Source organism: Penicillium taxi, assembly GCF_028828555.1.
Source record: "Penicillium taxi strain IBT 34144 chromosome Unknown utg000002l_segment0_segment0, whole genome shotgun sequence".
NCBI lineage: Eukaryota > Fungi > Ascomycota > Eurotiomycetes > Eurotiales > Aspergillaceae > Penicillium > Penicillium taxi.
Window position 1 is genome coordinate 3,339,650 of NW_026643204.1, and position 11,749 is coordinate 3,351,398.

Genomic DNA, 11,749 nt, shown 5'->3' on the forward strand with positions numbered 1-11,749 from the left:
AGGATCTCGAAATGAGGAACTCGCAAACAAAGCGGGTGCTGAAAAATTTCGTGGATGTCAGCTCTCCAATTCTTCCTGGGTAATGTTTCAGGAATACTTACTACAACGAGGGAAGGCCGGTGGACATGTTCTTCAAGCTCTCGCATACTTTAATGGCATGTGGTCCCAAATTCATGATCATGTCCATCCCTTGTTCAACCAGTCAATTCCTAAGGTCCCGAATGTTCAAGAGACAAAGAACATGACATGAAGTGGCCGCTTTGATATCCGAAAATTGTAAAGATTATTGTACAAGTAGACTCACGAGTAACCTCACAAAGAATCAACATATCATTAAGCCCTGTTCTATTGAAGACGTGAGGTTGAAAGGCATTTTGAGAATATTAATTAAACATGAATGCAAAACTGTCGCCCTTTGCACTACCTGATTGCCGAAATAGCGTTTACGATACTGCTCAAAAAACTCAATGAGGTTTTCGTCATGTTCTTTCGGCTTCATGTAGTTGAAGATTTCTTTGCTCAGATTTTCAGCATCACCTGGCAGGTAATCGTCGCTTTTGGTGGAGATGGCCTCGATGAAGTATGGCACAAACCCCCGCATCATTGAGGCCAAATAGTATGTATCGTAATTCTGTGCAGGGTGATCAGTCCTTTCAGACACCAAGATTGCCCTGGAAATCAAATTAGCTTGACCTATATAGAGAAATGTCAGCAAGAGAGTTCATACATGTATAGATATTCATCGGGTAGGTTCAATAAGATGCCGGATTTGTGCCTGCTCGTACATGCAAATGTTAGACGAATTCTAGAAATCTCTTTTCTTTTCTTCATCATACGATGAAGTACAAAAGAATTGGGAAGAAAACAACCAAAACGTACGTTGGGATTTCCGCTACAACAAGAGTGGGTACGGAGACATTTTTCATCAATTTAGTGGTAAACTCGCTTGCTGGAATACATAATCTATCTTTCTCTTGAATGAAGACTCCATCTATGTAACCAAATTGCGAGGATATCTCCTTGTCTCCAAAAACACTACATATTTCATTAGATAACGAAGCTTTGCCATGGATATTGAGACTTGCATGTTGCGATGCCGATCAATTACCACAACAGTGGCAGTAACAAGCACCTCTCCAGAAGGGAAATCACACTTATAATTCCCATGAACAAAAAAGAATCGCTTGGATCCTTGTCCACCGGAGGCATATAACATCTGACCGAGATTGTGTCTTCAGCTCCAGACTCTAGGACTAAGGGGGAGAGCTAAAGATAAGGATGAGGGGCAATGATTTGGTGGCGTGATGAAGAACAGGAAGTACCAAATGTGGCTGCCTGAAGAGTGCTGATTACGGTAGTTTAAAGATATATGAAGGAAAATGATGTTATCCGAGTGTGCGGGACATAATTGGCGGTATGAAGCACATGATATGACTATTCGGCCCGAGCACCCGAAACTATTGCGGCACTTGTTTGCACTATTAGTACTAAGCGTCGGTACCATTTACCACTATTGAAATGGAAGCACAACGGGAATCACTAGTGATCTCCAATAGATCGACGTTCTAAACGTTATTAAGGAATAGGAGGGCCCAAAAATAGAAAGCCGACTGTCCGAAGTGATCCGAGGCAATCCGAGATAAATACACTGCGCTAAGCCATAAGAGATTTCCATCATTTTATATGGGATAGGTGTTTTATTCTTCATGCTCTTGGGGTTCTTTTATCCATCCATAAGGGGTACATAGGTTCACAACTCTTCAGCTTCTTATATTGTAACGCCAATATTAAAGCGGGGTCCGGGATAACGCAGTTCTATACATACTAATCAACATGGCTAGCTGCACTTCTTCTCCTGGCCAAAGACCGAGGTTGAAGCTCATACGCTTCACCTCTTTCCAGGTCATTGCCTTCAATGATAGGCCCTGAAGAAGATACATTACGAGCCCTTAAAACACCCTTATCCCCACTTGCACGGGAATCACTTAAAGCTACATTCACATCCTCCTCTACCAGCTCATGAGTCCCGCCAACGCTTTCCATAGTGAAAGGACTGGCAGTGGGTGCATCCAACGCACCCAGTTCCTCCCGAGTAAACCACCGCGGTAGAAGGAATGACCGAACAGGAACCAAAAGAAGAATAATTACCGGGAAACCAATAGCGGCAATGGTCTGCGTGATAGCAAACGTCGCACCAAATCCAACAAGTTCCAAGAGCACGAAGGCCCAGATCGCCACACGGCGCTTTATCCGCTTGAGAGGGTTAGACAAAGGAGTAAAATCTTTATCCTGGGCGAGAAATATCAATTTCTGCGTTATTCCGTTACCTTCTAGGGCCTGTACACCCATGATAAAAAATAGGCCTGCCAGGACGCCTTGTGGGATAAGATGAATGACTATGAGCAGTGGTCCGCTCATTGTACCGAGAGTCAAAAGCCCTTGAGCGAGATTGCTGACGCGCTGCTCTACAACGTGGTCTGTGACTCGAATGGCCTTGCCCTTGTTGGCGTCTTCTTCATCTGCCACTTGGCGCGTGACGCAGAGAGCGGCAGTGTGGAAAGGTGCTTGTGGGATGAGTCCGTTGGGAAATGGGACACCAAGGAGACCGCCGACAAAGGTTGTGAGACCAAGAAGCCAAAGATCCCAGTGAAAGCCTGCAGGTTTACGAAGAGGAAACTCCGTACCTTGTGCTATCAAGGACGATACTACATACCTATTACGTTAGTTTGATACATGGAGAATGGATTGACAGAGGCACTAACCATTATGATCGAAGTAGAAAAGAATTGTCAGTAGAACAGCAAAAGGGATAGCCAAGAAGATATCGCCCACATCGATATCCCAAAAATGCACTAGCCAAGGTCGGTCGAGAGTAGGGAAGAAAGCCTTACTAGTGGGCAAAGTTGCGACCTCTACACTTTTCATATGGCCAATGTGAATGAAGCCAGTGAAGAACACAACAGTCAAAGGGGTGCCATAGTCTTCCAAGAACTTGCGAATGAATCTGAGGAAGAGCTTGCTATTTCCCAGCTCTCCACAAACCCAACCACTCATTAGAACGAGGAGTGCCACCATGATGCTCAAATAAGCCGATGTTTCGCCGACGGCATCCCATTGTCGAGTCAAAACTTGGATACCTTTTTGAAGGTAGATAAATGCAACGTAAAATCCGAAGATATCGCAAGAGAAACGAGTAACATAAGTTAGCCCGTTGCAGGCATTTGTGAAGGCAAGAATCCAGTGCATTATTAGAGACCATCTTAAGAGCCAAATCATTAGTAACAGGGTAAGACACCCGTAAAGGAACAACTTACATTCCAATCCAGCACATGAAGGCAAGATATGGCGTTCCACGGGGCGTCACAATATCATAGACAGTGTAATTAAAGACAGTGATGGGACCTGGAAAGCTTCAATGTCAGCTTGTGCACCTATAGACGAGATGTATGCAACCCACCAGTGACACCAACAATGACCAAAGGTTGCGCTGCGAAGAGCGAGAAAACGATAGCACCAAGTACAGAAGCGAGCAAAACTTCATTGACTCCGTAGCTTTGATTCGTTTTTTCAAACATATCCAGCGAGAAAGCGAGAGCAGGCAAGATACTATAATCATTGTAAACATGTCATCGCTATTAAGAAGGTTATGACGTAAAGCAGTGATACAATGACAGATAAAAATGGAAATTCATACTTGGCAAAATACATATAGACGGTTGCAGGCACGATGCGATAGTCCCAGGCATCAGTCCAGTCGCTCAAATAATACGGAGCTCTGCGTTTAACGTCATTGATCATACCGCGAAACAAATATACATGCCACCATTTTGGCGATTGGGTAGATGCTGCCGCGCCATGGCCCTGAGTGTCGTTCTCAATTCGCTTATTTCTTGGGGAACTAGACCCACGCGATGTTGGAGCGTGAGCCGATTTCCCCGAATGTATGGCAGACATGCGATGAGCCTGCCAAGGGGAGATTCACGTGGCCGAGAGGTGGAGATTTCAAAATATCCCTGTGCAACAAACCTCGCAACGGCTTGCATGGAAAAGAAGGAAGGCAAATAATATGTAGGATTCCCCAGAGATAAGAAGAAGAGAAAGATTGTCGAAATTCAAGGAATAATCGAGTTTGCAGATTGAACAAACAATTGAAGTTTAAGAGGTTCAAGAGATGGACACCTTAGACGGTTAATTATCTTGGCCTTATAAATTAGGCGTCAATGTATGCTACATATGCTTCCAAGGTTGTTGGTGGACTATTTTGAAGCTTCAAAATCGGGATCAACAATAGGAATGTAAAATACCCTAGGTGGTCTGTATTATTGATAAAGTGATGGATCAAGTGGCCACTGTGCAATAAGTAAACAGAAGTGCATGGATATCTCTTATATCATCTAATCTTTTGACCACAGCAAGGATCATCGGATACGGAATGGTCGGGAATGAAGCTGGAGCTCCTAACCCAGTCAATCCGCTCGATTACGCAGGATCCCTTTTGGGCTGAAGAAGACATTGTTAAAAATGAAATATATTTAAAGAGAGGGTGCAGTCAGTGCAATAAGTAAGAGAAAATAAGGAACAAGCGCTGCAACTGATACAAAATATATTAATGGATGAAATAAATATCCAATAATCAATAGACCTGGACACCACAAGTAAAGGCCAGAGCCCAATTGTTTCTTCCACTCATTTGAATCCCCATGATTCATCACCGAAATCACCAGAGAAAGGGTCATCTTCCAAGTCATCCATCACCCGCTGGCAAGCCTCATCCGCAGTCTTGTTCTCTTTCCGAGGGATAAAGCTGTAGTTCAAATCCCCAAGAAGCCGCATCTGGGCATCAAGAATACTCGCTTTCTTGATCAAATCCTGATTTGAAACACCAAATCCACAAGAGTTGATCCAACCATTACTCGCCCATTTACGGAGCCATTCAGTCATGCAACGAATAGCATACCTAGATCATAGTCTATCAGCAAATTGTCCAAGGCTGGAGGCAAGTGAGAAGAAGTCTTTTTCTCACTGGGAATCAGAGAAGATTTTCACGTTTAGACGCGGCTTGGGGTGCAATTCTTGATGCTTGACGATGATTTGCTCAAGTGCCAGAATAATTGCCTCCAACTCAGCGCGCTGGCTAGTGACCCTCGGCTGATAGTAACTGACTCGAAACAAGTTTTTGGTCCAGGTTTTGTAGATGCCGTTTCGGTCTTGAAACGATGCAGCAGCTGCGCCGATAGCCCAGTCCAATCCGTTCCCTCGGCAGCGACCATCAACGTTGACTCTGATGATGTACGGCATTTTTTTCGGTCACATTTGGTCAAGGTCTGAAAGATGGCGCGCTTATGACAGAAATTTTAGTGCTGTAGGGCAAGATGCTTTCCTAGAACGAACTCAAGTAATGTATGCTCAATTAATGTATGCTCAAGTCATTGTTGAGGTAAAGAAAGGATCAAAGAAAAGAGAATGTTGGAAAAGTGGAAGTAAATATTGATGGAAGAAGGCGAGCGACTGATACGTCATAGGAAATAAAAAACGTAAGTAATAGAGATAAAAACAATTGAATTAAAAGAAAATAGTCAAATTGTAACGCGTCAAGGAACTAGAAACTGCAACTCATAACCACTATCTCGAAGGGCATCATTCATGTTATCATCTTCAATCAATGCATTTGTAATAGCAATTTTTCAAGGAAAGTACGCGCGAAGGAACATTCGAGCGTACTTCTTATATATCACTTCCAATAAAAGCAGGCTTTGCCTGCGTGACAGCAGGTCGAGTCTTGAAGCGTCGTTCTAGACGAAGATACCACCCTCGTTCAAGTGGAAGCTCGTTGAGGTCCTGACGTTCTTCATCCGATAACTCTCCGCACCACCAACCAAAAGCTTCGTCACAGAGGCACCCTACGATATTAGCCCAGATCACTGCTTCTCCTTTAAGTGGCTCTTGAGCGCGTAACACCGCGAGGAAGGCGTGCAAATTCAAAAAGTAGGTGATTTCGCGAATCGTTTTGATATGCTCAGTCGCACTAGGGTCTGGTGTGAAGTATCCAATCTCCTCAGTCTTCCATCGACTGCCGGTTCCAGGCCCTTCGCCAGGGGGTCCCTCTGGGCCTTGTTCGCCTTGCGGTCCTTGGCGCGGCTCGGGCTGCATCGCCAATACTCTGGTTACTGCATTGGCGATAGCGTAACACTTTCTGACACATGCATCTAACCTTGAAAGCTTTAGTGTTTCTAGTCTCCACTTGAGCCTCATAAAGCGTTGTTCTACCACGACATCTACCCCTCGCTTCTTCTACCGGTAAATTTTAAGCTGGCTTTTCTTAAGCAAATTCGTGTTTCAAAAAAAATGGGTTCGTCGGGGATCTCCATCCCTCGCAGATGAACGTCGAGAAGACGTACTCTCCTCAGCAGATCCTGATAAATGATATTATTTCCGGTGTAAGCACCTGAGTTAGGTAATCCAGCTTCGACAACCGAGCTTTCTCTTATCGAAAGCAGAAGGTGAGGCACCATAAGCCAAGACATATAGCTGCTTCGAAATAGGTTTTTGGTTCAGGTATAATTTCCTCAAGCTCAGCGCGCTGGTTTGCGACCTTGTGTTTGAATTGATTCAGAATAAGTTCTTGGTCCAGTTTGATAGCTGATGCAGCCTCGTTTAATGCACTAGTAGCTCAGGAAGATGCGTTATCTCGACAGCCACCGTCCACCTGGGCACGTATCCTCCCATGCTATAGGGCATTTCGTGAATAGAGGAAGGAGGACTCTCTGAGTCCAATAGTTCGGTTGAGGATTTTGCCAACGGTAATTTGCTCTAAGATTGTGTACGAAGAAGACTCGAGAGGAGATATGAAGAAAAGGAAGCAATAGTGAGAGTTGGAAACATTCCAAGGTCCCAAGGTTTGTTTTACTTGATTGAAGGCTTCCGTTTACTCCATATGCGTTTCAAATTCAATGTGTACTCTCACTTTCGCTTTCACTTTCACTTCTATTTCGAATGTGAGAAACTTGAATGGAATGATAGAATAGAATTGAAATTCCAAGTAGTTTACTTTCTTTTCCTTTACGCTTTTTGGTCGTTGCTAACTCATTGAAAGGTGAATGCAATGGCAACTATTAAAAGTTCCACGAACCTAGGTACATTATATGATATTCATGATTGAAAAAAATATCTACATGATATAAAGAATACTCAGTTTTGAAGCCGAAAGCAATACAAAAGCCAAGTGTTGACACTTGGCGACTCATAGGCAATAGAATTGAACCTGAATATCGCCAGCTGGTAAAGATATAGGCGTCATAGAAACTGGCTTACAGCCATTTCTTTTCATCCGAGCCTAATGGTTTTGGCATGATATCCCATCCAACTTCAACTCCCTCAATGGATGCCGAATGTCGAAGAGCAGTCATTTCACCGAATCCACTATCCCTTGTCTCCAGATACTGTGCAGGCACGTCTGCCATACAGTTATAATTGTCTGGGATTTGGAAGCCCGACTTCCCTTCAAATTGACCTAGCGACCTTAAATACTTCATGACACCCGCAAGGGACACGTCAATCTGCCAGGATCCGCCTTCCGTCGCTTGCTTGTACAAAGCAGCCTGGATACCAAACGCAAGGAAATAGCCAGCCGCATGATCTAAAGCCTGGCATGGCATGGGTCGTGCAGGCTCTCCAGCCCCGTAGTGCTCAGCTTCGGAAGCATTCATTCCGGAACATGTCTGGACAAGGGAGTCGTAGCCGCGTTTATCGGACCAAGGACCATCAGGCCCATATGCCGAAAGATTCGCGCATATGATGCCCCGATGAGAGAATCGGTGTGCAAGAGTCTCTGGGATCAACCCACGCGATGCAAGGCTACCAGGACGGTAACCTTGAATGACTACATCGGCATCCTCCAAAAGTCTTTGGTACTCCGATGAACCGTGAAGTTCGTTTAAATTAAATTGAATGGTTCTTTTGCCACGGCCAAGGTCACGATCGAGGGCTGGAATATCGGGTAGATGTGGGCTCGTCACCCAAAGAACATCCGCTCCGTGTACTGCCAGAGTCCTACCAGAAAGGGGAGCTGCAATCACTCGAGAAAATTCTAGAACTCGAAGACCTCTAAGAGCTTTGTCTGCATTGTTGCCTTTCATCCCTTTGGGAAATCCAACGGGGGCATCCCCGATCTTCCGGAGCGTGATTGGGAAGTCCGACACAGCTTGCGCCTGGGGTGTGACATCCCATTCTGAGTAGCTTCGCAGAGCCGAAATAACCACTTTAGCATCGAAAGCTGCTATTTCAAGGTCTACTGACTTCCATGAGGCAATCTTAGACCCAACTTCCGCACGATCTGCATCGAGAGAGCACCCGAGCAGCACTTTTGCACCATTGCAATGGTTTAGAAAGTTATCATGAACTCTCACGTATCCGTCGGCTGACTTATGCAGTCCGCCGATAGGACCCCAGCAGGAGGGTGCCGGCTGGCCATCTATTGTGTAAAGTCTTTCAGATTTGAATTCAATAACTGCATGTTCGCGAGACACTGTTACAGCAGGAGTCAGTGCCGAGTTGCGAAGGGCGTGTATTTGTGCTGCTAGGAGTGCAGTCAAGCTGATGGATGCCTGGGCGAGATCGGCGATCTTGAATGACGAAGGTAGAAGTGATTCATTCCCGGTAATATATAGAGAGCTCAGTGTTTCTTCTGGGAGCCCTAGGCCTTTCCAAATATGACACACGGTGTCTCTGGCGGAGAAGGCTGACCTATTGAGACCAAGTTTCGACATTTTGAAGGATGACCAGAGTCACTTTGGGGTTGCGTCTGTGTTTATGGTGTACGTAGTATGTCACTCGGCATCTCGGCCTCGGCATCAATGCAACTTTGCCGGCGTGACAGACGAACAAAGACTCCAGGAACTCACAATCTGTTGGAATATGGAACAAAGCAGTCATGTGATCAAATTGTTACTTTATAATAGATAGCAAACTAAGAATGAAAACCAGACTTTACAACCACTTCAAGAGGACACAAAGATATCATAGGGGCGTAAAGCGTTACCTGTGATAGGTGTCAGAAGTGGGCGTTAGCCTCATCACCTTTATCGAATAGCTATTCCACACTTGGTACAGGTGTACCGACACAATCGACGCTAATAAATTATCACGCTTGCTTTCAGAGATCTCAGTAAGCTTATAAGCTGCAGATGAATCTGATTTGAAATATCCTGACAGCAACTAGACTATACGCCTAAGTATAGTAATTGAAGCATTGGACACGAATTATATATAAATACATATATTAAATATGACCAGAAGGCGACATTTTTAGTCATCTTATACTGTCAATCTTATCACAAAGGTAGTAATAGTCAGACAAAACCCTGACAATAATATTCCCTTAATAAGCGAACAGATCAATGTGAAGCGCAACTAAGTATATGCACATCTCAAAACTAATGAAACGATGACAATTGCGGAGATCAGATTGGGCGGTGAGAAGTGGAGTGTGGGGCCGGGGAACAACCGACCAACTCCGATGCCAAGACCTCGATTTCTTCGGACCGAGTAATGCCTATTTCTCCTTCCGCCGCAGATTTCCTTTCTATAAGACCATTGTGTTGTGTAATCGGGTCGTATACATCCCAATCCACATCATGATGCTGCATCAAGCCCGGGCTCGAGCTCCTGCAGCTCTGCGGTGCTTGTCCCGCCCGACATCAGCGTGAGTATTCATTCCAAGCTCAATTGCCACTCTAGTTAGCCTATAGTTAGCTGACCTTTCGATCTCCCAGACGCGCTCTGTCTACTTCCCTCCCACGCTTCCAGAAGGAAAAGGACAATGGTCTCAACAAGTACTCCCGAACCATCACCCAGCCCATTGCCCAAGGTGCGGCCCAGGCCATGCTGTACGCCGTCGGACTCAAGGAGGAAGACATGAACAAGGCCCAGGTCGGCATCTCGTCCGTCTGGTTTAACGGAAACCCCTGCAACATGCACCTGATGGATCTCAGCAACAAGGTCCGCACCGGTGTGCAGGACTCCGGCCTGATTGGCTTCCAGTTCAACACCATCGGTGTCAGCGACGGCATGGGAATGGGCACACCCGGTATGCGCTTCTCTCTGCAGAGTCGTGATATCATTGCCGACTCCATCGAGACTGTCATGGGTGGTCAGTGGTACGATGCCAACATCAGTATTCCCGGCTGTGACAAGAACATGCCCGGTGTGTTGATCGCCATGGGCCGTGTCAACCGTCCCAGTATCATGGTTTACGGTGGTAGTATCAAGCCCGGCTGCGCCGCCACCCAGGGCAATGCCGATATCGACATCGTCTCTGCCTTCCAGGCTTATGGCCAATTCCTCACAAAGGAGATCACCGAGCCCCAGCGCTTCGACGTCATCCGTCACGCCTGCCCCGGTGAGGGTGCCTGCGGTGGAATGTACACCGCTAACACCATGGCCACCGCTATCGAGACCATGGGTATGACCCTCCCCGGATCCTCTTCCAACCCGGCCAACTCCCAGGCCAAGTACCTGGAGTGCTTGGCTGCCGGTGGTGCGATCAAGAAGCTGCTCGTCGAGGATATCCGTCCCCGCGACATCCTCACCCGCCAGGCCTTCGAGAATGCCATGACCGTCATCAACATCACCGGTGGATCCACCAACGCCGTGCTGCACCTGATTGCCATCGCCGACTCCGTCGGCATCAAGCTCACCGTCGATGACTTCCAGGCCGCCTCAGACCGCACTCCCTTCCTGGCCGACCTCAAGCCTTCCGGCAAGTACGTCATGGCCGACATGTTCAACATCGGCGGAACCCCCGCTCTGTTGAAGATGCTACTCCGAGAGGGTATGATCGATGGTTCTGGTATGACTGTTACCGGTGAGACCCTCGCCAAGAACTTGGAGAAGGTCGAGGACTTCCCCGCCAGCCAGAAGATCATTCGCCCTCTGTCCGACCCCATCAAGCCCACCGGCCACATTCAGATCCTGCGCGGCTCGCTCGCTCCCGGCGGCAGTGTCGGTAAGATCACCGGCAAGGAGGGCACACACTTCGTCGGCAAAGCCCGTGTCTTCGACTCAGAAGACCTCTTCATCGAAGCGCTCGAGCGTAACGAGATCAAGAAGGAGGATAAGACCGTCGTCGTGATTCGCTACTGCGGACCCAAGGGCGGCCCCGGCATGCCTGGTAAGTTCAATTCATCCATTCCATCCACTTGCTTCCTCTATCAAACTATACTAACAACCACGCAGAAATGCTCAAGCCCTCCGCCGCTCTAATGGGTGCCGGCCTCGGCTCATCATGCGCCCTAATCACCGATGGCCGCTTCTCAGGCGGTTCGCACGGATTCCTAATCGGCCACATCGTCCCCGAAGCCGCCGTCGGCGGACCTATCGGTCTCATCCAAGACGGCGACGTCGTCTCCATCGACGCCGACAACCTCCTCCTTGACATGGACGTTCCAGAATCAGAGCTTGTCACCCGCCGCAAGGACTGGGAGGCTCGCAAGGCTGCTGGCCAGCTGCCCAAGACCGGTCTTGATATGCGTGGTACTTTGGGTAAGTATGCCCGCATTGTTAAGGATGCTAGCCACGGCTGTATCACCGATGCTGTGGAATAAATTATGCAAAACGAAGGGCTATTGGTCCCCTGATATAAAAAGCGAGTTCAGAACATTTTCTGCTATATAATTGTTTGAATATAGTATTGTTTCTTCAATGTTTCTTCGTATTTCAAATCGTAGATATGTTCTAATTCATGATTGGTTGA

General features: G+C 46.8%; 6 protein-coding genes across 6 annotated transcripts; 1 reads left to right on the forward strand and 5 right to left on the reverse strand.

Moving 5' to 3' along the window:
* Positions 1-322: 322 nt before the first annotated feature.
* Positions 323-926, reverse strand: N7495_003157 (uncharacterized protein; the record flags this gene model as incomplete). The annotated part of the gene is made up of 2 exons (XM_057205826.1): positions 323-671; positions 880-926. 2 exons carry the CDS (start codon positions 924-926, stop codon positions 323-325), a joined length of 396 nt encoding a protein of 131 aa, XP_057066433.1.
* Positions 927-1,824: 898 nt separating this feature from the next.
* Positions 1,825-3,954, reverse strand: N7495_003158 (anion exchange family protein; the record flags this gene model as incomplete). Its single annotated transcript, XM_057205827.1, has 5 exons — positions 1,825-2,705; positions 2,763-3,259; positions 3,315-3,402; positions 3,458-3,606; positions 3,695-3,954. The coding sequence occupies 5 exons, from the start codon at positions 3,952-3,954 to the stop codon at positions 1,825-1,827; spliced, it is 1,875 nt and encodes a 624-aa protein (XP_057066434.1).
* Positions 3,955-4,686: 732 nt separating this feature from the next.
* N7495_003159 (ribonuclease H1) lies at positions 4,687-5,298 on the reverse strand (the record flags this gene model as incomplete). Its single annotated transcript, XM_057205828.1, has 2 exons — positions 4,687-4,957; positions 5,024-5,298. The coding sequence occupies 2 exons, from the start codon at positions 5,296-5,298 to the stop codon at positions 4,687-4,689; spliced, it is 546 nt and encodes a 181-aa protein (XP_057066435.1).
* A 426-nt stretch (positions 5,299-5,724) lies between these two features.
* N7495_003160 (uncharacterized protein) lies at positions 5,725-6,252 on the reverse strand (the record flags this gene model as incomplete). The annotated part of the gene is made up of 1 exon (XM_057205829.1): positions 5,725-6,252. One exon carries the CDS (start codon positions 6,250-6,252, stop codon positions 5,725-5,727), a length of 528 nt encoding a protein of 175 aa, XP_057066436.1.
* Positions 6,253-7,307: 1,055 nt separating this feature from the next.
* N7495_003161 (CAIB/BAIF family enzyme) lies at positions 7,308-8,765 on the reverse strand (the record flags this gene model as incomplete). Its single annotated transcript, XM_057205830.1, has 1 exon — positions 7,308-8,765. The coding sequence occupies one exon, from the start codon at positions 8,763-8,765 to the stop codon at positions 7,308-7,310; it is 1,458 nt and encodes a 485-aa protein (XP_057066437.1).
* An 867-nt stretch (positions 8,766-9,632) lies between these two features.
* ilv3 (dihydroxy-acid dehydratase ILV3) lies at positions 9,633-11,600 on the forward strand (the record flags this gene model as incomplete). The annotated part of the gene is made up of 3 exons (XM_057205831.1): positions 9,633-9,700; positions 9,771-11,167; positions 11,233-11,600. 3 exons carry the CDS (start codon positions 9,633-9,635, stop codon positions 11,598-11,600), a joined length of 1,833 nt encoding a protein of 610 aa, XP_057066438.1.
* Between the last annotated feature and the right edge of the window lie 149 nt (positions 11,601-11,749).